At 53.1% G+C, this 20114-nt stretch overlaps 7 protein-coding genes across 7 annotated transcripts; 5 read left to right on the forward strand and 2 right to left on the reverse strand.

Moving 5' to 3' along the window:
• Positions 1-1451: 1451 nt before the first annotated feature.
• On the reverse strand, positions 1452-3719 carry TRV_03380 (uncharacterized protein; the record flags this gene model as incomplete). The annotated part of the gene is made up of 4 exons (XM_003022438.1): positions 1452-2945; positions 3006-3065; positions 3164-3554; positions 3694-3719. The coding sequence occupies 4 exons, from the start codon at positions 3717-3719 to the stop codon at positions 1452-1454; spliced, it is 1971 nt and encodes a 656-aa protein (XP_003022484.1).
• Positions 3720-3896: 177 nt separating this feature from the next.
• On the forward strand, positions 3897-5012 carry TRV_03381 (proline utilization protein PrnX, putative; the record flags this gene model as incomplete). The annotated part of the gene is made up of 1 exon (XM_003022439.1): positions 3897-5012. One exon carries the CDS (start codon positions 3897-3899, stop codon positions 5010-5012), a length of 1116 nt encoding a protein of 371 aa, XP_003022485.1.
• An 898-nt stretch (positions 5013-5910) lies between these two features.
• TRV_03382 (uncharacterized protein) lies at positions 5911-8848 on the forward strand (the record flags this gene model as incomplete). The annotated part of the gene is made up of 6 exons (XM_003022440.1): positions 5911-5958; positions 6113-6145; positions 6205-7516; positions 7600-7833; positions 7912-8216; positions 8279-8848. 6 exons carry the CDS (start codon positions 5911-5913, stop codon positions 8846-8848), a joined length of 2502 nt encoding a protein of 833 aa, XP_003022486.1.
• Positions 8849-11285: 2437 nt separating this feature from the next.
• Positions 11286-12698, forward strand: TRV_03383 (uncharacterized protein; the record flags this gene model as incomplete). The annotated part of the gene is made up of 3 exons (XM_003022441.1): positions 11286-11305; positions 11340-11728; positions 11821-12698. 3 exons carry the CDS (start codon positions 11286-11288, stop codon positions 12696-12698), a joined length of 1287 nt encoding a protein of 428 aa, XP_003022487.1.
• A 530-nt stretch (positions 12699-13228) lies between these two features.
• TRV_03384 (uncharacterized protein) lies at positions 13229-14449 on the reverse strand (the record flags this gene model as incomplete). Its single annotated transcript, XM_003022442.1, has 1 exon — positions 13229-14449. The coding sequence occupies one exon, from the start codon at positions 14447-14449 to the stop codon at positions 13229-13231; it is 1221 nt and encodes a 406-aa protein (XP_003022488.1).
• A 1357-nt stretch (positions 14450-15806) lies between these two features.
• Positions 15807-16604, forward strand: TRV_03385 (uncharacterized protein; the record flags this gene model as incomplete). Its single annotated transcript, XM_003022443.1, has 1 exon — positions 15807-16604. One exon carries the CDS (start codon positions 15807-15809, stop codon positions 16602-16604), a length of 798 nt encoding a protein of 265 aa, XP_003022489.1.
• Positions 16605-17262: 658 nt separating this feature from the next.
• TRV_03386 (actin cytoskeleton organization protein App1, putative) lies at positions 17263-19650 on the forward strand (the record flags this gene model as incomplete). Its single annotated transcript, XM_003022444.1, has 1 exon — positions 17263-19650. The coding sequence occupies one exon, from the start codon at positions 17263-17265 to the stop codon at positions 19648-19650; it is 2388 nt and encodes a 795-aa protein (XP_003022490.1).
• Between the last annotated feature and the right edge of the window lie 464 nt (positions 19651-20114).

A 20114-nucleotide genomic window follows, 5' to 3' on the forward strand; every position in this document is an offset into this window, starting at 1 on the left:
CCTGATTACGGAGTCTTAAAAAAAAAAAATCCAATTGCGTTTCTCTGGAGTTGCTTCTGCGAGTTTCCTGCTATGTTACCTTGTAGGGCCCGCTGCTGCTGTTCAAGCTTATCTCTTGGCCGGAACGCCAGGTCTTCTGCAACATGACTCCTGAATGGACGGAGGAGGGAATGAAATATTCAAACGGCACACCTCAACAATAAGGCCAGTCAATAATGTGACGGGAGCATCACACAGCCAAGGACCGACCGACTCGATGGTCATTCAACTTTTAGTCACTCCTCTGTACTCCTCACTCTCTTGTGTCTTTCTCCGTGAGGTCACCGGGAGTGCGTTTGCTACTCCGGCAGTGCCGAGGGGAGGGAAACGAACGCGAAGGAGCGGGAAAGCGAGAAGGAAAAACTTGAGCTATCCAGGTGACAAGTGCTGGTGGATAAGAAACAGTCGTGGGTAAGCAAGCAGGCTTCTCCGGAACTCCGTGCATATACTCCGTACTCCATAGCTAAGTAGGAGCTAGCTACTTAGTAAGGGACATCGAGGCGAGAAGCGTGTCTAAGCATGAATAATGAAAATCATAATAATGCGAGTGGACTATCTATCCAAGAGTGGCTGGCTGGGCCCTCCTAGTCAAGGGCGAGATAACACCGAGAGACGGCCACGTTGGCACCTGGAAGGGAACTAGGCAGATTCGCGGGGGAGAAAAGCAAGACACAAAGGACACAACCAAGCCCTCTAGCCTACGCTTGGCCCTGCGCGAGGCCTGGACTATTACTCCGTATTATATTTATTATTTATTTCGCCCTCCCCCTCCTTGCTTTTGTTTTCTTTCTTCCTTTCTTTTTTTTTTTTTGGTTTTACTTTTTTGTTTGCTGATGCAGCTCTCCCTTGTGTGCGTGGCAGACGGCCGATAGGGCGACAGATGAAAATAAGCGTCGCACGGATCTCGGCATGCAAGATCTGCTCCCACGTCTTATCTCTATTATTAATAATATCGGCACTATCAAGTTGTTCGGCTTTGCGTAACTTTCGTAGTTTAATTGAGATAAGAAAGTTCCAGTAAGCTTTTAACCTTTTGATCTAGCTGTAATCGGCCCATACTAGTACATACATGGTTAGACAGGGAGCTTGGGACAGTGAAGCTGACTGATCCAGCCAATGGGGGAATAAAAAAAGAAAGGACAAAAAACGCCTGGAGAGCTAAAAACAGGAGGGAAAGGGGGCAGGGTTCAAGCCCTAACTGTCACGGAAGCGGATCCTCGGCAGGGGTCACGGGACAGGTCACGGGGTAGGGCAGAGTTTTTTTCTCGTTTCTGCTTATTTTGGGTATTTTTATTGAGGCCTGGACCGCCTTGGCAGGGCTGGCCGATGTCGGGCAAGCAAAATGATAGAGAGCAATGAGAGCAACGGGAGTGTCGAGAGTGACGAGAGTGACGAGAGGGAAAGGAGTCTACTTATTTGTTGCTGGGATACTCGACCTCTGAACAGCCGAGGAAGTCTTCCTTGATGGAGCGGATGTTGACGAAGCGGGTGAGCAGGTTGGCGCTGCCGGCCTTGTCGTTGGTGCCGCTCGCCCGGGCGCCGCCAAAGGCCTGTTGCCCGACCACGGCGCCGGTGCTCTTGACATTGAGATAGAAGTTACCGGCCGAGTGGCGCAGCGCGTCTTCAGCCAATCGGAGTACGTTGCGGTCCTGTGCAAACACCGCGCCTGTCAGTCCGTAATCAGTCGTTCGGTCGATCAGGCTGCACATCTCTCTAAACGCGCTCTCGCCAGCAGCGTCATCGTAGACGTACACGGCCAGCACGGGGCCAAAGAACTCTTTCTTCATCAGCTCGTGCTCGGCGTCGCTGACCTGCAGCACGGTTGGCTGCACATAATATCCCTGCTTCTTGTCGTGGTTGCCGCCAGCCAGCAGCTTAACGCTGGAGTCCTGTTTAGCCGCATCGATGACGCCGGCCAGCTTGTCAAAAGAAGCCTCGTGGATAACGGGGCCAATGAAGTTAGCAAACTCCTCTGGTGGGCCCATCTTCAGCTTCTCAGTCTCGCGGACCAGGATGTCCCGGAATTCAGTCCAGCGGCTCTGCGGCACATAGACGCGAGAGGTGGCACTACACTTTTGTCCCTGGAACTCAAACGCGCCCCGGACGGTGTTGATAGCGGCACTATGGATATCGGCAGAGCTATGGATAAGGTGGAAGTTCTTGCCGCCGGTCTCACCCACGACGCGAGGGTAGCTGCGGTAGGTGCCTGCAGCGATTCCCTGGCCAATTTTACCATATAGCTCGCGGAAGACAGCAGTACTACCGGTGTAGTGTAGGCCGGCAAAGTCGCGGTGGGCAAGAGCGACCTTGGTTACCATCTGGGCATCTCCGGGCACAAACTGGATCACATCCTTGGGCAGACCGGCCTCGAGCAGGATCTTATGCGTCAGATAATTGGCGTAGACGGCATGCGGGCTGGGCTTCCATAGGACAACATTGCCCATCAGTGCAGGTGCTCCAGCCAGGTTACCTCCGATGGCAGTGAAGTTGAAGGGTGAAATTGCATAGACAAACCCTTCGAGGGGGCGGTACTCGCTTCGGTTCCACACACCTGGTGCATGGTGCTCTGGCTGCTGAGCATACAGCTCCTCGGCATACTGTACGTTGAAACGGAGGAAGTCGGCCAACTCTGCAGCGGCGTCGATCTCGGCTTGCCATGCATTCTTGCCCTGGCCCAACATGGTGGCTGCCATGATCTCGTAGCGGTATTTCCCCGCCACCAGGTCAGCGGCCTTGAGGAAGACGGAAGCTCGGTCAGCGAAGGGAAGGCTCTCCCAAGCTGGTTTGGCCTTGAGTGCATCCTCGATCATGCGCGAGACGTCCGCCTCAGTGGCATTGAAGTATTTGGCGACAGTTTCAGCGTGGGCGGAGGGGTTGCGCTGGACATCGGCGGTGGCAGAAGAGGACTGTCCATCCAGTTGTTAGCCCAGGTGACCGTTTCCAGCGTTAAAGAGCGTTTCACTTACATCTTTGAAGTGGTAGGGAACCTGGACGGGGAGAGAGGCCTTGAGCGACTCCAGGGCTGCCTGCAGCCCCCGTCTCTGCTCCGAACCTCGGGCGTAGTGATGCTAATAATCAGCGTCCATTGGGTCAGCTTCATCAGCTCACACAAAAACAAGCTCACATCCCCCAGATCAATTGGGTTCTTACATTGGGTTCGTTGGCGATGGTGGGTGCCCTGAAGCTGGACAGAGCTCTGTATCGGATGGCGTTGCCGGCCAACGGCTGACGGGCCAGGCCCAGACGAGCCGAGCGGGAGAGCAGCGATGAAGACATGGTCAGAAGGCAGCTTAGCTCTTTGTTCCTCGTTTGACGTCTCCTGTATCCTGTATGAGAGGTTGTTTGAAGCTGGCTTGGGACAGATAGAGGCGAGGTAACAGGAAAGCTGTGAGATGGAGAGAGAGAAGACACCAGGGCAGGACAGGAGAAAAAGCTCTGCCTCTCGGGCTCCAATGCTTTTGCTTCCAATCTGGCCTGCGAACGAGGCGGCGACGCCAAGAACCTTCTTTTTGCTTCTTTTCAGGTTCGTTTTCTTGGGTCGGGGCAGGAAAGCCGCTGCTAACGTCGGAAGGCCGCGGGACTTGGGAGGAAAAGTCGGAAGTGGAGCGGAAGCTGTTGAAGCTGACTCAGCAGAGTTCCGAGGAAGTTAATTACCTAAGGAAGGAATAAAATAAATACATAATAATAGCGATGGATGATATAAGTAGATGTCGTTATTATTATTATTATTATGATTACGGAGTAAACTACGGAGGACAGACATCCAACAGAAGTTTCCGTTCAACGAAGCGCTGTTTTTACGGTAGGAGAAGACTTGGGCCGGAAAAGTGAGGATACAAAGTGACCAGCTAAGGACGATGCTGGTTCTACGAGAGTCAGACGTGGCGCCGATGCTGCAGCAGCTGACGCTGGAGGAGTGTCACCGTCTGCTGCAGGCACTCTGGCGCAGTCTGGCAGCATACTCGGCCAGCAACGCGGCGGCCAGTGGTGGCAGCGAGGCCGGAAGCGTCCACCAGCCAATGCGGGAGTCGATACGGACGGCAGATGGCAGCACGACGCTGTTCATGCCAGCGTCTGACACGACGACAACGACGGGCATCAAAGTGGTCACTCTGCCTGGCGCCGGAGGACCCCCCGCAGGAGCCATCGCCCTGTTCTCCCCCAAGAGCGGGCAGCTGGAGGGCATCCTCAACGCCGAGATGATCACCGCGTTTCGCACTGCACTCGCTTCCATGATCCCGTTTCATCTTTTCCAGCTGCCCCAGACCCAAGGTCAGGACGGGCGGGGAAATAGGCTGCTCGTTTTTGGCGCCGGCAAGCAGGCGGAGTGGCATATCCGTCTGGGACTGCTGCTTGCTCCCAGCATTGCCTCCGTCACCGTTGTCAACAGAGGCCGTGGGGGGCTCGACAGGCTGCGAGCCAGTCTGGGAGACGTTGCTGCCGCCCGTTCAGACGTTTCTTTTGTCTATATCTCCCGGGAAGAAGAAGAAGAAGAAGAAGCAAAGTACGAGGGCCGGCTACGTGCTGCCGTCTCAGAAGCCGATGCCATTTTCTGCTGTACTCCATCCACCGAGCCGCTCTTCCCTTACTCTTATCTCCTTCGTCAGCACGCCGGCGGCGAAGGAGAGGACTCTCAGGAGAGGAAGAGACGGTTCGTCTCCATGATAGGCTCGTTCCGCCCGCACATGCATGAAGTTGACACGGACACGTTGCTCTCGGGCCAGACGCTCCTCGTTGACTCCAGGCAAGCCTGTCTCGCTGAGGCAGGCGAACTGATCACTGCAGGGGTGCGGCCTGAGCAGCTTACCGAGATTGGCGAGCTCTCCCCTGCCTCCTCCCTCTTTGCTTCTTCATCCTCCTCGAACGTTGTTTTCAAGTGTGTCGGCATGGGGATCATGGATCTCGCGGTTGGGAGGGAGCTTCTGTGCCTCGCCAGTGAGAGGGGGATTGGCGTCCCCATCCAAGGCTTCTAATTATGCACCCATGCATGCAAAATTCGACACCTATCATGATCCTCATATGCGGCCCTGTGCCCTGTTTTCATTCCTGTTTATACTCCGTAGAGTTGCGTGTATCTGACCTAGATTCCTCGTATATGCAACTGTCTCCATATTCTTCCCGTATTCTCCGTTCTCCGTAAGCTCCGAAGTTCCCCATCGCAGCAGCCAGTCACCAGTCAACGGCATCCGCTGGCTAACAAGCATCAGCCGACCTTCATCTTCGTTTTTTTAGTCTGTTTAGTTCGCTTGTTTGCTTCTCGGGTTTGAGAGATCAAAAGGGAAAAAAGGGACCCCCTCTCCCTGCATCCCATGCTTATATCTGCGAGTTGCTGGATTCGCAATGGACTACCGGTGTCCTCGCTACCTCGCCTGCCCCTTCGTCACCCTCACAAAGCCTTGTATCTGCTACATTCACCGAACTACCCCAGCGCCATCCTCATCGCCGCCGTCGCCCTAAGCTCTTTTCTTTTCCTTTCTGACCCATCCGGGGGCTCCAGAGGTCCCTACTCCAAGTACTGTATACATACATATATAACTAGTCGACAGCCAGCTTATGTAAGAGTCGTGCTTAATACGCATCACCTGACCACTGCTGGACTGGGAACGTCGGCCTTGGCGCGCTTTTCCGCCCAAAAGAGCGAGGAAGCGGAAGCAAAAACGACAAACGCCTTTATCGCTTTCATATCGGTCGACCTCAACGGCTTCATTCGTCGCTCTTCTGCATTCTTCCATCGCATTCGCTCGTGGCTTATCTCTCTTAGCCTTCGCCAGCGTCAGGATACGCTCTGCCTGTTGCCTGGGACAGCCCTCCCTTGACCGTACGGCCCGCCCAAAAAAGCCCGCCCATGATACTGTGGGCGGGAGTTCTGCCATGTCCACCGCTGCTCCCACCGGAAAAGTCCACAAGCGAGCATACCAGGTACACCCCCGTGATTGATACACATACCCTCTGGCTGCGTTCGACGCCAAACAGAATAAAAATAAAATAAAATAAAATAAAATAAAATAACCGTATCTGACTCTTGACCAGGCCTGTATTCCGTGTCGAGAGCGGAGGGTGCGTTGCGACCTAGGTTCCGTCGATCAACCACACCAAGGCCCCTGCGGTAGGTGTCGGCGGGAACGCAAGATATGTCACTTCTCTGCTACGCGAGGGCGCAAGAAGACTGCTCCCACTCCCACTCCTGCGCCCTCTGGGCCCGGTGATTCCATTGCCGGCACTTCGGTGGCCGCCACCCCCGGCGTCACCACCACTTCTACTACCGCAGGCATTACCCCTACCCGGCCATGGGAGGAGTCGACAATAGCCATTGCAGGCACCCCAGCGTCGCTCCCAGGGCTCGTCACGCAGGCTGGTGAAAGCTCGGTCAGCCCCATTGCTGTCCCTCCAGCCATCAAACGCGAACATTCCCTCCAACATTTCCTTGCACACGATACCCCGCGTCCCTCCACCCGCGGCGATAAAACGGCCGAAAAGCTACTTAGAGACGCCGCCTACACTTCACACGATGCGTTGAATTTACTCTTCGAAGCCGGTAGACATAGTGAGCGGGTCTCCAGGCCGGACCATCACCATCACAACAATCATACCGCTGGAGCTGCCTCCCAAAGGCTGGGCCCGACACCCACCCGCGAGCTCAGACCATCTGCCGCCCCGAGCCTTCATGATAACACTCCCGACTTCCATCCTTGGTCAAACCTGCGTTTCGTCCGCACCGGCCTGATCACCGCCGAAGAAGCCTTTGATCTCGTAAATTACTTTCATACATACCTTGCTCCATTTACTCCAATCGCTTCCTCCTCCTTCCAGGATCCCTCTATGCATGCCGAACTGCTCGAAGAGGAGCCCATTCTCGCCATGACAATCCTCATGCTAGCCTCGCGATACATGAAATTATCAGGACCCGGGTCGATCTCTAGATCTTACATGGTTCATGAACGACTCTGGCAACATCTCCAAGGGATGATCTCCCGCATGATCTTTGGCCAAGAGCAGTTCACCGGTGGCACGCACAATCACGATGCCCCTCCAGAGGCTTCAAACCTTTCTACGCACGAATATCCCCTAGCTGGCTCAAACTTTGGTAGCCTCAGGACACTTGGTAGCTGTGAAGCCCTGCTTTTGCTGTCCGAGTGGCATCCACGGTCTTTACATGTGCCGGCTGGAGATGATGGGGACAGCATCGTCGTGAAAGATGATGTTCGAAGAACAATTGCAAGCACAGCTGGTATAGGCGGCAGAATACGTATCGACTGGCTGGAACCCGTCTGGAGATCCGATCGGATGTGTTGGTCCATGCTCGGGAATGCTCTTGCTTTGGCTGTTGAGCTGGGCATATTTGACGAATACGACAACACCACTATAGGAGCTCGTGAGTCCCGGAGAGACATCTGGAGTAATCCTTCATCCAGCCAGCGAGCATACCTTGTCCAACATTTACTCTGGGTCTATCTTACACAGACTTCAGGCCGACTTGGTAGGAATTTTTTTTTTTCCCCTTTAATCCTAATTCGTTCTTTTGACCCCATCCGGAAACAAAGCGACTGATATGTCCTCTAGGATGGAAAAACTTGACGTCTGTCTCAGTGTCACATCACGATACCAGTATAAAACATGGTGACACAATTCGCTGTTGGGTGGGCGTCGCTTCATTAATGAAAAGGGGCAATGAGCTGTTGTTTCCGTCACGCGAGAGGACTCGGGAGATCGTCAAGACTGGCGAATATTTAGCTGTCCTTCGTGTCCTTAATCCACTCCTCCGCGAATGGCAGAAAGAGTTTGATCGTGCCAAGTGTAAGTCTTCCGTCTCAAAACTCGGGTGTCTAACTGAAATACAGAGCTAATGGGGCCCTCGTTATCCCCTCGACGCAGTGTCAAGGCAAATGAGATCCATCTTGACAATTGAATTCGGATACGTACGGGTATATATCCATAGCGTTGCCCTGCAGGCTGTCATCGAAAATTACTATCACGTCATGCATGAAGGCGGCACTATGCCGGAAGCTAGCTTGCTCGAACCCTTTGAGGGCAACAGGGAATACTTTATGGAAGTAATCGCATCAGCAAAATCGATACTCCAGACGGTTGTCGAGGATCTGCTTCCGGATAACCATCTGAAGCATGTTCCAATTCGAACCTACTCGAGAATTCTTGCCGGTGCTATGTTTTGTTTAAAGGTTGGTTGGCTCCATGTGAAGTAGTGTTGTGTACCCCTCTCTAAACTGTATGTTGTCGTTAGGCCACGTCTCTTGGCGCCAAAGACTTTGAGACGTCAGGGTCATTAAGCCTCGTTGAACGCACAGCGGATGCGCTATGTACATGTGTGGTGGATGATGTTCACTTGAGCAACCGATTTGGAGAGTTGCTGCATGCTCTGGCCGCAAGTTTGCGGAACAGAGTAGTGCAAATGACGGCAAGTGAACAACCAAGCGGAAGTATTATTCCCAATACTCTGGCTTCCCATCGTCAATATGCTCAATCTTTTGAAGGTGATACAAACAATCAGATGATGGTGTGTGGCCCTGGCTCCTATCATGAATTGTCCATGGGTCGAACGGGACTGGGGGACCACTCTATCGCTGACCCAGAGTATGACAATTGCCAGGCTGGCTCTACATCTGCTACAGCAGCGGGCACGCCTGCTTATTATGCCATGAATCCGGCATCGGGTTTGATTGATCAAGTCCAGAACGATCCGTTGATCAACTTTGCCGGGTTGGGCCCCAATCAACTTGGTTGGTCCGGTGGGCAGGACTTTTTCGATATGCTCGGTCCTCTATTGGACGTACAGTACGAGCAGTATAAATGATAAATTTCCTGCCCACAACACTTTTTTTCGCGCACGCTTTCGCGTGAGGGGTGTTCAAATATAACAAAGGGCCTGGTGTCCCTTATTTTGACATTTCCTCACAGGCGGCGCGTATCGGCGTTGGGGAAGGGAGGTGAACGAACTGGACATGACCAGTCGAACTATCCGCAAGTTTTCAGTCCCAAACATACCCTTCTCTCCACAAAGACAACCAAAAATCAACAAAAAATCAATCAACAACACACACCACATAATATTCTGACACTAGCCACAAGCACACGCGCACACACGCACACACATCATGCACTCAGGGCGAACCGCGACTCGAGCTATATCTAACCACAGACAACTCGCAGCCGGTCTCTGACATGGATGTGTGGGAGAAAGTATGCTAACCTCTGCTTGCAGTTAATTAAATGGAACACGATGTGGTGACAGCCTGCATTTTCAGCCTGCCTTGAAAGCAGCAGTCGCTTGGGCTCTGTCTCCTCCTGACTTCCAGCGCAGAAGCGATAATAAAACACAACAATCAGCGAAAATAGAGGGTACAAAACACGAAAGGAAAACGACAAGACAGAAAGGAAGTTTGTTCCTGGCGTGATGCTCCACTGGTGGGTGTGTCTTGTGACAAGCCAAAATAATAACCCGTTTCCACCTGCTTCGAAGGTCAGCGTACTACCATTGTTCAAGAATATCTAACGTTAAATGTGGCTCTCTACAGTAATATAGGCACACCATTTGTCCGCCGACGAGTTACAGTCCTTCTACCCCATCCACCGGCCATTCCGCAACAACCACGGTGGTTCTCACCTCCATTAACCAGTTCTCATTCAATAATGAAGTATAGCGGACTAGCTAACTCGAGCCGTACGTCTAGATTGTTTCCTTTCCTTTCTTTCTTTCATTTAGATGAATTATCCACTCTCCATGCTGCTAGCCAGCATCGCGAACGGCAGTAAATAGGCGGGACGAGAAGGATAATGATAGGATAGCAGTCGGCCTCCCTCATCATCACGTTATCTTTCAATATTTTTTTTACCATTTTTTATATCCTCGGAGCATATCAGATATTGGGTGATGGCGGCCTGGTGGGAGGACGGCCACCTGCTTCCAAGCTTGTTTGAGCATACTGGCTCTCGGCTTTTCTTTTCTTTTTATTTTATTTATTCATTTCAGCGAGGAGTCAGGCCGGCTTGCTCTTTTTAACTAGAGACTTACAAAGACCTCCTACGTCCTCCCAAGGTCCATCTGCGGTCATGGGAGTCCATCTCTGTGCTCTTTCAGCTCACGGCCGTACGTGCCATGGTATACAGCCCTTAGTCAATCCATTATAGTTAATCAGTTATGGAGGACGGACAAACGCCATCATACAATTCATGCTTATATACTCCGTACTAGTACGGGAACAATGCAGACACCGAGATGATCGGGTATTGCCATCGATACAATACTCGTAGCAGATAAGACTAGCGGAAAACAGGATGCATAAAGCTATTATTGATGGACAAGGTAACTGCTTATCGGAGTCAGTCGCCTGAAAGCATTCAACTACTCCGTATATTTTCAAGATAACTAGTTATCTCCTCTCCCTGCTGAGTTGTCTATCAAACTTGAGCATTCGCGGCAAATCATCCTTAGGTTGTAAGTTATTTCGTTAATCCCCCCTTGAACGCCCCTGACACCGGGGGTTAGTAACTAGTTAACTAATCGGAGCTCTGATAGCTGTCGCTGATCTCTTGTGTACGGCTCTGCCTGTCTGATTGGCCGTGCAAGTGGCCAAAGTAACTTGTTATCTCGCTAAGTTAGCAAAGATCCTGGTCTGTCGCCTGCGAGATCCAAGGTCGTCCAGAAGCCGAGAGGAAATAGCTGAAGAAGACCCAAAAGGCTCATGAGACCCCGTCAAAGTAGGATAGAAGATGGCTTCTTCATTGCTTCTTCCCAGTCTCACCGGCTGAGCCAGCTTCTTTCTATATTATTGTCGGGAAGTGGTCACTCGTTAAGGCCTTGCCATGGAGTGCAATACGAATTGCCTAGCGCCAGCGAGCAAATGGTTTGATCCAATTTATCCCTATCTCAGCTCGATACCAGACTACTCGCTCGACAAGTACCTCTCGCCTCTGCCGCTTGTACAGATACAGCCCATGGGGAACCCTCTGCATGTCGGCATTATTGGCTGCGGCCTCGCGGGGCTCAGATGCGCAGATGTCCTGCTGCAGCGCGGGATAAGAGTCACCATGCTCGAGGCCAGAGATCGAATCGGCGGCCGGGTAAGCATTTCCTAGCCAACCCAGCCCACCAGCCGAGCAAATTGGCAATCAACAGCTCTTGATTCGTGATCTGATGGGGTCGCATAACTGCTATAGGTCTGCCAAAGTAGCCTCGGGAGTGTCTCCGTCGATCTGTTGGTTTGACCCTGCTCTGCTTCCTCTTGGGCCCGATGACCGCGACGGGCTGCGGGTAACCATTATTGCTAACAAGGCACGGCGGACAGCGGCCCCAACTGGATCCATGGCACGAGAAACAACCCCCTCGTCGAGATCAGCGAGCGCCCTGGCACGGTGACAGACTCATGGGAAGGGCTGCAGACGACCTTCGATACAGATGGCAGGCTGCTAGACCCGGCCCAGAGTGCCAAAGTGGCCGACTTTATATGGACGAACATCGACCGGGCTTTCACCCTCAGTCAGAAGGATTGCGCGAACATTCCGGCCAGCAAGAGTCTGCTCGACTTCTTTAGGGACGAGCTCGCGCAGTCCGGGTTCAGCCAGGCAGAGAAGGACGCCTGTCTGGAGTCGGCAAAGATGTGGGGGGCGTACATCGGCTCGCCCATCGAGAGACAGAGCTTGAAGTTCTTCCTCCTCGAGGAGTGCCTTGAAGGGAGTATGTCTAAACACCGTGATGATGGCCCAATGATGACGAGGATGATACATTCTACACACCCGGAGACTGACTCTTTGCCTCTTTTGTGACAGCCAACTTGTTCGTTGCGTCGACATACAAGAAAATTCTCCAGCACGTTGCTCGGCCGGCTCTGGAGGGAGCAGAGATACGTTTCAACGAGACAATCGTTACACTTGAAGGCAAGACTCGTTCCGTAGGGACGGACAGCCGGGTACTTGTCCGCACGTCGGCCGGCAAGGAGTATCATTTCGATGAAGTCGTTGCTACGTTTCCCCTCGGATGGCTGAAGCAGAACAAACAGGCATTCAGCCCTGCCATGCCACAGCGTCTCTCTGAGGCAATCGACCATATCTCCTATGGCCGTCTGGAGAAGATATATGTGAACTTCCCGGCTGCATTCTGGCGGCAAGAGCCAGCTGCGTCCAACAGTATCAACCCAACGTTCCAGTTTTTCTCGCCTAGCTATGTCGAGCACCCCAGTACTCCCTACTGGAACCAGGAGTGCCTCTCTCTGGCTGATCTTCCGGGGAGCTGTGCTCATCCTACCTTGCTCTTCTACACATACGGCACCTGTGCGGAGCATATAGTGTCCAGCATATCTGGCCACCCAGCTGACTCAAAGGAGTATTACAGCATCCTGCACTCCTTTTTACTGCCGTATATCTCTCGACTCCCAGGATACGACGACCAGAACCCGTCATGTAAACCTACTGGTTTCCTGGCTACAGAGTGGCAGACGGATCCCCTTGCGGGAAATGGGAGCTACTCTAACTTCCAGACGGGTCTGACCGATGGCCTGGGTGACATCGAGGCTATGCGGGAAGGCATGGGAATTGACAGGGGTATATGGTTTGCCGGGGAACATACCGCACCGATAGTTGGACTTGGGACTGCTGCTGGAGCCTACTGGAGCGGGGAGGAAGTCGCCAGGAGAATATGTAGCATGTAGCAGCATTCTCTCCGAAACATCTTGAAGCTAGACTTTTTTTTTTTTTTGGTTATATCGTTATATTTGATTGCATTCGAACAACGCTTATAGAAGGCCTGCAACTAATGTACATATAATAACCGTGACTAGTCATCTCCGAGTGCACCTGATGAACGAAAAGATAAGAGAAGGAAAAAGTAGCAGCGGGCATCGGTTCATGTGGTACTCTGAGACATCAGGTAGGGAGGGAGATCGTAAGAGCGTATGATGACTGACAAGAGAGATTCCAGGCAGGCGTGGGTATCAAATTTTTACTTCACTCACGACCGACTCATGCACCAGCCAACGCATACAAGGGACACGGAAAACGCCAGAGAAGCAAACAAATCCCAAAAGGCAGAGGAGATACGCCAGGAAATGAAATAAAAAAAGAAGAAGAAAAGGGCAAAAACAGGGCCATAACGCAGGAGAAAATTTAGGAAACAAAACATAAGACGCGTGAAAGGGAGGGGGAATAGGGTGAACCCAAGGACGAACGCACTGATAGCGCCCTAGTCCTCCCATATAGTCTCAAGGTCAAGATCCTGTCTGCCTTCAGCACCGCAGACACTCCATCGCTTGCGCTTGTCAGCCCAGCCGGATCCAAAACGCGATCCGGGAGAAGGAGAAGATATGTCGACGGCACTGCGTCTCTTGAGATCATGGGGGAATCCGCCTGCCTCGACAGCAGCATCTGCCTTATCAGCGGCAGCTTTCAGCCTGGCGATCTGGTCGGCTTCGATAGCAGCGGCTTCGGCGTCGGGAATGTCAGGGATGGTCTCGAGAGAGGATATGCTGGGGGAGCGAGAGCGGATGCTGGTTGGGGTAGAAGGCATGGAGGAAGCCAGGGAGAGGGAGTACGCCGGATACGGCTCGTTGAATTTGGCGGGCAGGATAAGCGGGGATGGACGGGAAGGAGACGAGGCCGATGAAGGCGTCGAAGCAGTCGTTGCAGAGGATCCAAGTATCCCACCATTTGACATATGGCCATTAGATGTGTAGCCATTGGATGTCTGTCCGGGGACGTGGGTGAGTAAAGGGGAAGAGGGTCGGCGCCTGGATACACGGGGGAGGGTGTTGTGAAGAGCAGGAGACCACGACGGAGAGACCGAACGTCCACTCCCGGGTCGGCTACCACTAGAGCCATAGGCGGTATAGCTGGCCGCGGACTGGCTAGGATGGCTGGTGTATGAAACTGGCAAAGCCTGGAGCTCTGGCTGCTCCAGGATGGGCTCTGAAATGGCGATGCTATGGCTGCTCGGGAGTGGCTGGCTGCCGCTCCCGACACTGTCGAAGGAGGTCCGTAACGGACTGGGACGACGCAAAGGGAGCTCATGGGGAGTGACGCCGACCGCAGACGGTTTGCCAGGGCCGCTCTGTGGGAAGACGTATCTGCCACGAGAGTCGAGCCCTGGGGACGAGTGAGCCCTGGCCATGACCGGCGCACTTGACGGAGCCGCCAGGGACCGAGATCGAACGTGGGCGTGGCCTCTGGGACCCAGTCCGTTTGCAGGAGCATGCAGAGTCGGCGACAGCATCAGAAACGGCTGCTCTTGTCTTTGTTCCTGATCTTGTTCTTGTTCATGTTCGTGTTCCCGTTCCTCTTCCTGTCCTCGTTCTCCTAGTCGGTCGTCCGGTCGTCGTAGCGCCTTAGGCCGTCCGTCGCCGCGTCGACCGGGGTCATCGTGGCCATCCTGCTCGCTCTGCTGGCCGGTCATCGGGTCAGGCGTCATCGTCGACTCTTCCTCTGCCGCCGTCGCCGTCCTGGATAACCACCCAGGCGCTTCCGAGGTGGCCGTTGGGGCTGTCGTTTACCCCAGAGTCATGACACGGCGTTTGTGGGGAGACGCCACTCTCTCCGTCCGTCTCGCTCTCGCTCTCCCCCCTTTCGCCTTTAGTGTCTCTAACGACCGCTCTGGCACTCCGGCAGCCAGTCCGCCGTTACTGTCTCTCTCTCTGTCTCTCTCTCTGTCGCTGTCGCTGTCGCTGTCGCTGCTGTTCGCTTTTCTTTCTGCTTCGTCTCTCTTCCACTCCTGCGCGGTGTTGGTTCCCCTTTTTGGCTTCCGCAAGAAAAGTCACGCGAAAAAACAAAAAGAGCCTCCTTTGCTGACTAAGACGGCGCCCTTCAGTCACTTTCACGTGATGCCCCTGTAGCCCTGGACCTCATGGATCCACTAGATTGGTAACCTCGGTAACTTAGTTAGTTAACTCGAGTAGTGAGTCAAAGGCTTACGAGAAGACGCTGCGCGATGAATATAGATCTTGATACTTGATAACTAATGGATAGTCCAAGCCAGGTGGGCTGGAGGGAAGCAAGGTACTATGGCTATGCTTTGGTGATGCCCTGATAGACCTGGCTTAGGGGTTAGAGGCCGCGGGATAGGCCTATGTTACGTTCTTGCGAAGTGTTGGCAGCCGTCTTCACCACGGCATCTGGCTTCCATGTCGGCCTTCCACTACTTGACATCGTGCAAGTTACACCTTTTGAGGACGTCGATCTGGCGCTAGTTAGCCTGTCCTACAGAGTTGCAGAGATATAGCTCCTCATTCTAGGGCTTGTGTATTCTAGACGGTTCTCGTCGGTGGGAGCTAACATGTTCTTAAGATGCTAGCCACGCAGGGACAGGCAATGGCCATAGCCAATGGTGTCATAGGATATGCTCTCGCGTACATAAGAGCAGAGGGCTTGGGCTGGCTGGCGGAAGATGCTGCGGACCCGCCTCCAGGGCCGAGATATCAAAGCCACCTAAGGTACGGATAATATAGTTACATCTCTCTGGTATCAATTCGAATGCTGGGGAAGAATTGGCCTGAACAAGCAACTTTTGGCAATCTGAACGTTACCTCAACATCAAGATGAAAGATATGGCTATTAGTATTTGTGCGTTGAAGCCACCGTAGCATATCAGACAACCGCCGACGATGGCCGTTTCATGTAGTTAGTTAGATAACTAGTACTTCGTAGTTACCAAAGGTGACAAAAAAAAAAGAGTAACTTATGTCGAGCCAGCAAAACCACCAGGTAACTAGATATTAGTGCTCCCATCGTGCCATATCAGAAATAGTTAGACGGGCGGACACTCGGCGGAGATGGACTTCCAGATCATATCCGACCTCCATCTAGAGACACACCCGGCGTACGACTTTGTCATCGAGCGGACCGCGCCGTATCTCGCCCTGCTGGGTGACATCGGCCACCTCGAGCACGACCAGTTCTTCCCCTTCATCGAGGAGCTGCTCTCTCGCTTCGAGATCGTCTTCCTGCTGTTCGGCAACCATGAGCCGCAGTCCTACACCATGGATGCTGCCCGCCGCAAGGTCATGGCCTTCCAGGACCGGCTCTCCTCTCACTCGTCGCCCTGCCCACCGTCGACGTCGACTGGCCGCTTCGTCTTCCTCTCACAAACCCGCTTTGATGTCTCGGACTCGCTGACGGTGCTTGGGTGCACCTTGTACTCGCATATCCTGCCCGAGCAGGACCAGGCCGTCGCGGCTCGCATGTCAGACTTCAAGATGATCACCGACTGGACGACCAAGACGCACAACCACGCCCACGACGCCGACCTTGCCTGGCTCAACGCCCAGGTCCGCGAGATCGAGCAGCGAGAGCCGCACCGCCGCATCGCCATCTTCTCCCACCATGCCCCCAGCCTCGATCCGCGCGCCGTTGACCCCAAGTACGCCGGCAGCAGCGTCACCTCCGGCTTCGCGACAGAGCTGCGCGACCAGCCCTGCTGGACCAGCTCCGCCGTCACCACCTGGGCGTTCGGCCACACGCACTATAACTGCGACTTCCAGCTCGGCGGAGTGCGTGTCATCGCCAACCAGAAGGGCTACTATGCGTCTCCCAGGGACACATTTGTCCCGGGCCGCATATACTCCTTGTAGCGTCCATGTCAGCCCTTGCTCCTAAATACTTAGATCTCTCTGTTGCTTGGTAGTCATATAGATAGAATTGGAAGAATAGATTTAGTCAAAGAATAGTCAGTTAACTCGCTAACTGGTTAGTTAGAGCCCTTTGTAGTTGACTAACTAACTGCGGCGAGGAATCTGCCGAGGCGCAACTAACTAACTAGTTAGCACTGTCAACATCAACCACTGACTTTCTAGCTATTGCCCAGAAGCACCAGCAACAGCAATAGCAATATCCGTCCTCAGTGGATATCTCTAGATACATATTCTGGATAAACTGGCTCGCCCTTTGAATAGCTCTACCCGGCTGAAGCCCGTCTCGCGCTGGGCCGTGGCCAGTTCTGTCTTCCGCCGTCTGTTCCCTCGCATCCACCACCGCATCAGCGCCCGCTATTCCTACCTGCACATAGAAACGCTGCCTCGACTCAAACACCGCCTCCAAGCTCGTATATACAGGGCTATCGTCGAGAGACAGGCTCGGGTGCTCAAGAGACAAACTGCCGGGCGGACAGGATTCCTGGGTCTCTTCTTCCCGCGGCAACACCCTCTACCAGCCCGACGCTTCAGCCCCTCTATAGCTGCTAGAAGACCGGTAAAACATGGGCCTGACGGTACAGTCGGCATCAAGACCGGAATGTTAGGCTCTACCGGTGTCCGGGCGGAAGATGGCGGCAGTGGCAGCAGCGGTGGCCTGGGGGAGGAGCGGCTGGACGGCGGCGGCCGTGAGAGAGGCGCCAGGCGGAAGAAGATGATGGGATACCTCAAGGCAGCCAATGAGTTACGGCAGGCATACTCGGCCCAGTGGACGAGAGGATACCAGGATCAAGATGCCAGCAGTCCGGGTATGCCTGGTGGCTACCCGGAGGGCGAAGCTACCATTCACGGAGACGAGGAGATGATACTATTCCCCAGCTACGGGAGACGCCATGTCCATGGAGGCAAACATCACCGCCAGACATCACTCTCCACTGATGCTGCTGATGAATTTGAGGCAGCTCTGCCAGCCGCGCAGAATGAGTGTCAGAAACCACAGAGTGACACTGCCATTGTCGACGTTGATGCCCGGGGATGGATATACTCCCCCCAGCGAGGACCCATGAACAGAAAAACCCGTATACTACTTGCTCTGGCCAGGCGTCTGAGTGGTATCCAGGTCTCGAGCGCCACATCCTCCGACGTTGATGACTCCTCTGCCCCCGGCAGCCCAAAGTCACCCGGTCAGGATGACGCTTCTATAAACCAACGGGTGGACTCAATCATGAACAAGGCTCAGGAAGGCGTCGAGGAGGCCCAGCAGGCCTCGCAGCAGATGTCTCCTGAACAAATGGCAGCTGCTAATGCACAGCTGATGGAGCGATTGACACCTTTTCTCACCATTCCGGCAGTCAACATTCCAGTCACAGTCTTCTTCTTTAACAAGACCCAGAGCCAGTCTAGGACTATATCGACTAATGCTAGTGGCCAGTTCATTCTTCGGGCATCGCTTGATTTTGTTCCTACTCATGTCCGTGTACTCGCTGCGGAACACCTGTCAGCCACCGAGGAAGTTAGCTTGTCTGATCCTGGTGGTGTCAGCCTTATCAGCGACATCGATGACACCATTAAGCATTCCGCCATTGCAGATGGGGCCAAGGAGATGTTCCGTAACACATTTGTCCGTAATCTGAACGATCTTACCATCGCTGGTGTTGGTGACTGGTACACAAAGCTCGCCGAATTGGGAGTCGGTGTTCACTATGTCTCCAATTCGCCATGGCAACTATACCCGCTTTTGAAGAAATACTTTAGCCTGGCTGGGCTTCCTCCGGGCTCGTTCCATCTAAAGCAGTATTCTGGCATGCTCCAGGGAATATTCGAACCTACCGCCGAAAGAAAACGCCCTAGCCTTGAGAGGATCATACAAGACTTTCCCAACCGCATGTTCATCCTCGTTGGTGATAGCGGTGAGGTTGATCTCGAGATATATACCGAACTCGCTATGGCGAACAAGGGCAGAATCCTTGGAATCTTTATCCGTGATGTAACCACGCCTGCGGCGCAGGGGTTCTTTGACCGGTCAAACCCTCGCCTAGAGAGGCGAAGGAGGAATAACTCCAGCATCGACTTTAGCAGCCTGTTGAAGACACCAGAGAACAAGCCTACTCTACCACCCAGGAGAAAGACTGACCGAGAAGAAACAGTAGTCCCAATGGGAAACCTCATCGACTTGGATGACTGTGATGATGATGTACCGAAACTAGATATTTCAAGTCAGAAGCCAGTATCCACCTCCGTGGCACCTCCAAAACCAGCAAAACCAGCGGGCCTTCGCTCTGCAACGATAGAATCCAAAGGTATTAGTAACAATAACAATACTACTCTCAAGTCTGGCCAAGGGCCATCGTCCACTGCCAATAGAAAACCAGTGCCAGGAAGCCCTGGCAGGTCAGCCACGCTGTCCCGAAACCCATCCACCGATAGTTACGTTAGCAGCTTCAGGAACCAGGCTGCCAACCTCTATAACCAACTACCTTCGGCCCGAGAGTACGCTGAGAGAATATCCAGTGCCATCCCCCTATCTTCCAATCGAACCACTCCCACTTCATCTCCAAAGGCAAAGCCCGCACCTCCTCCAGTACCTCCTCCTCGCCGGAGTGCTACCATAACCAACACTGGTGCCTCCATGAGTAGTAGCAAAACTACGCCGGGCGCAACAGGAACATCCTCACCCTCCCTTAGGAAAGTCCAGGAAGGGACGGACTCTCTTGACCTTCCTGCTGGTGACCTGAATAGGACAAACTCCATGCCCCCTACATCTTTCAGAAGGGCAAACTCATACCAGTCTTCCGAGGCAATGACAAGTGGCCTGAACAAACGGGAAGAGATGTGGCTGAGGCGGTGGGAGCGAGCGAAGGAGATGCTTGATCGAGACGGAGTCCCTTTATATAGCTGGCGGGACGGCGGAGACGTGGAGGAGATATGCTTAGAGTTGGTTAAGAAAGCCCAAAAGAAGATTGGAAACAACAATGATTGTTCAAAGTGAGGCACCAGAGATAATTGGTTTAGATGTAGACTACAAGAGAATGTCCAATTGCTCCCAGACATTCTATGTAAACTTCAGCTTCCAGATCTCTAGCTCTCGATGTATATACTATAGCCGAGGATAATATGTTGAACTAGTTACCACACCCACTCTTCTGCATGCGACCAGTCGCCGATTATTTTACCATGGACAAATTTAACGCACAGCCTCTCCTTTGCTTCTTTGCTACCAATCACGGGCTCAGCTTAGCAGTTTGACACAATATCAGTTAATTATCAAAGAAATTAACTATTCATCCAATAATATGGAACAGGTTAAATTTTTCATTCCTCCCACTCTGGGCCATATATTACCTCCAACGAAGCTTCCTGCTTATACACAATCAATCGGTAACGTCTAGCCCTGACTCGTTTGCTAATACTATGCAAAGGACAGGGATGGAAACACCAAATATCATATGTGGT

This window comes from Trichophyton verrucosum (assembly GCF_000151505.1).
Source record: "Trichophyton verrucosum HKI 0517 chromosome Unknown contig00286_1.f1.exp, whole genome shotgun sequence".
Lineage (NCBI taxonomy): Eukaryota > Fungi > Ascomycota > Eurotiomycetes > Onygenales > Arthrodermataceae > Trichophyton > Trichophyton verrucosum.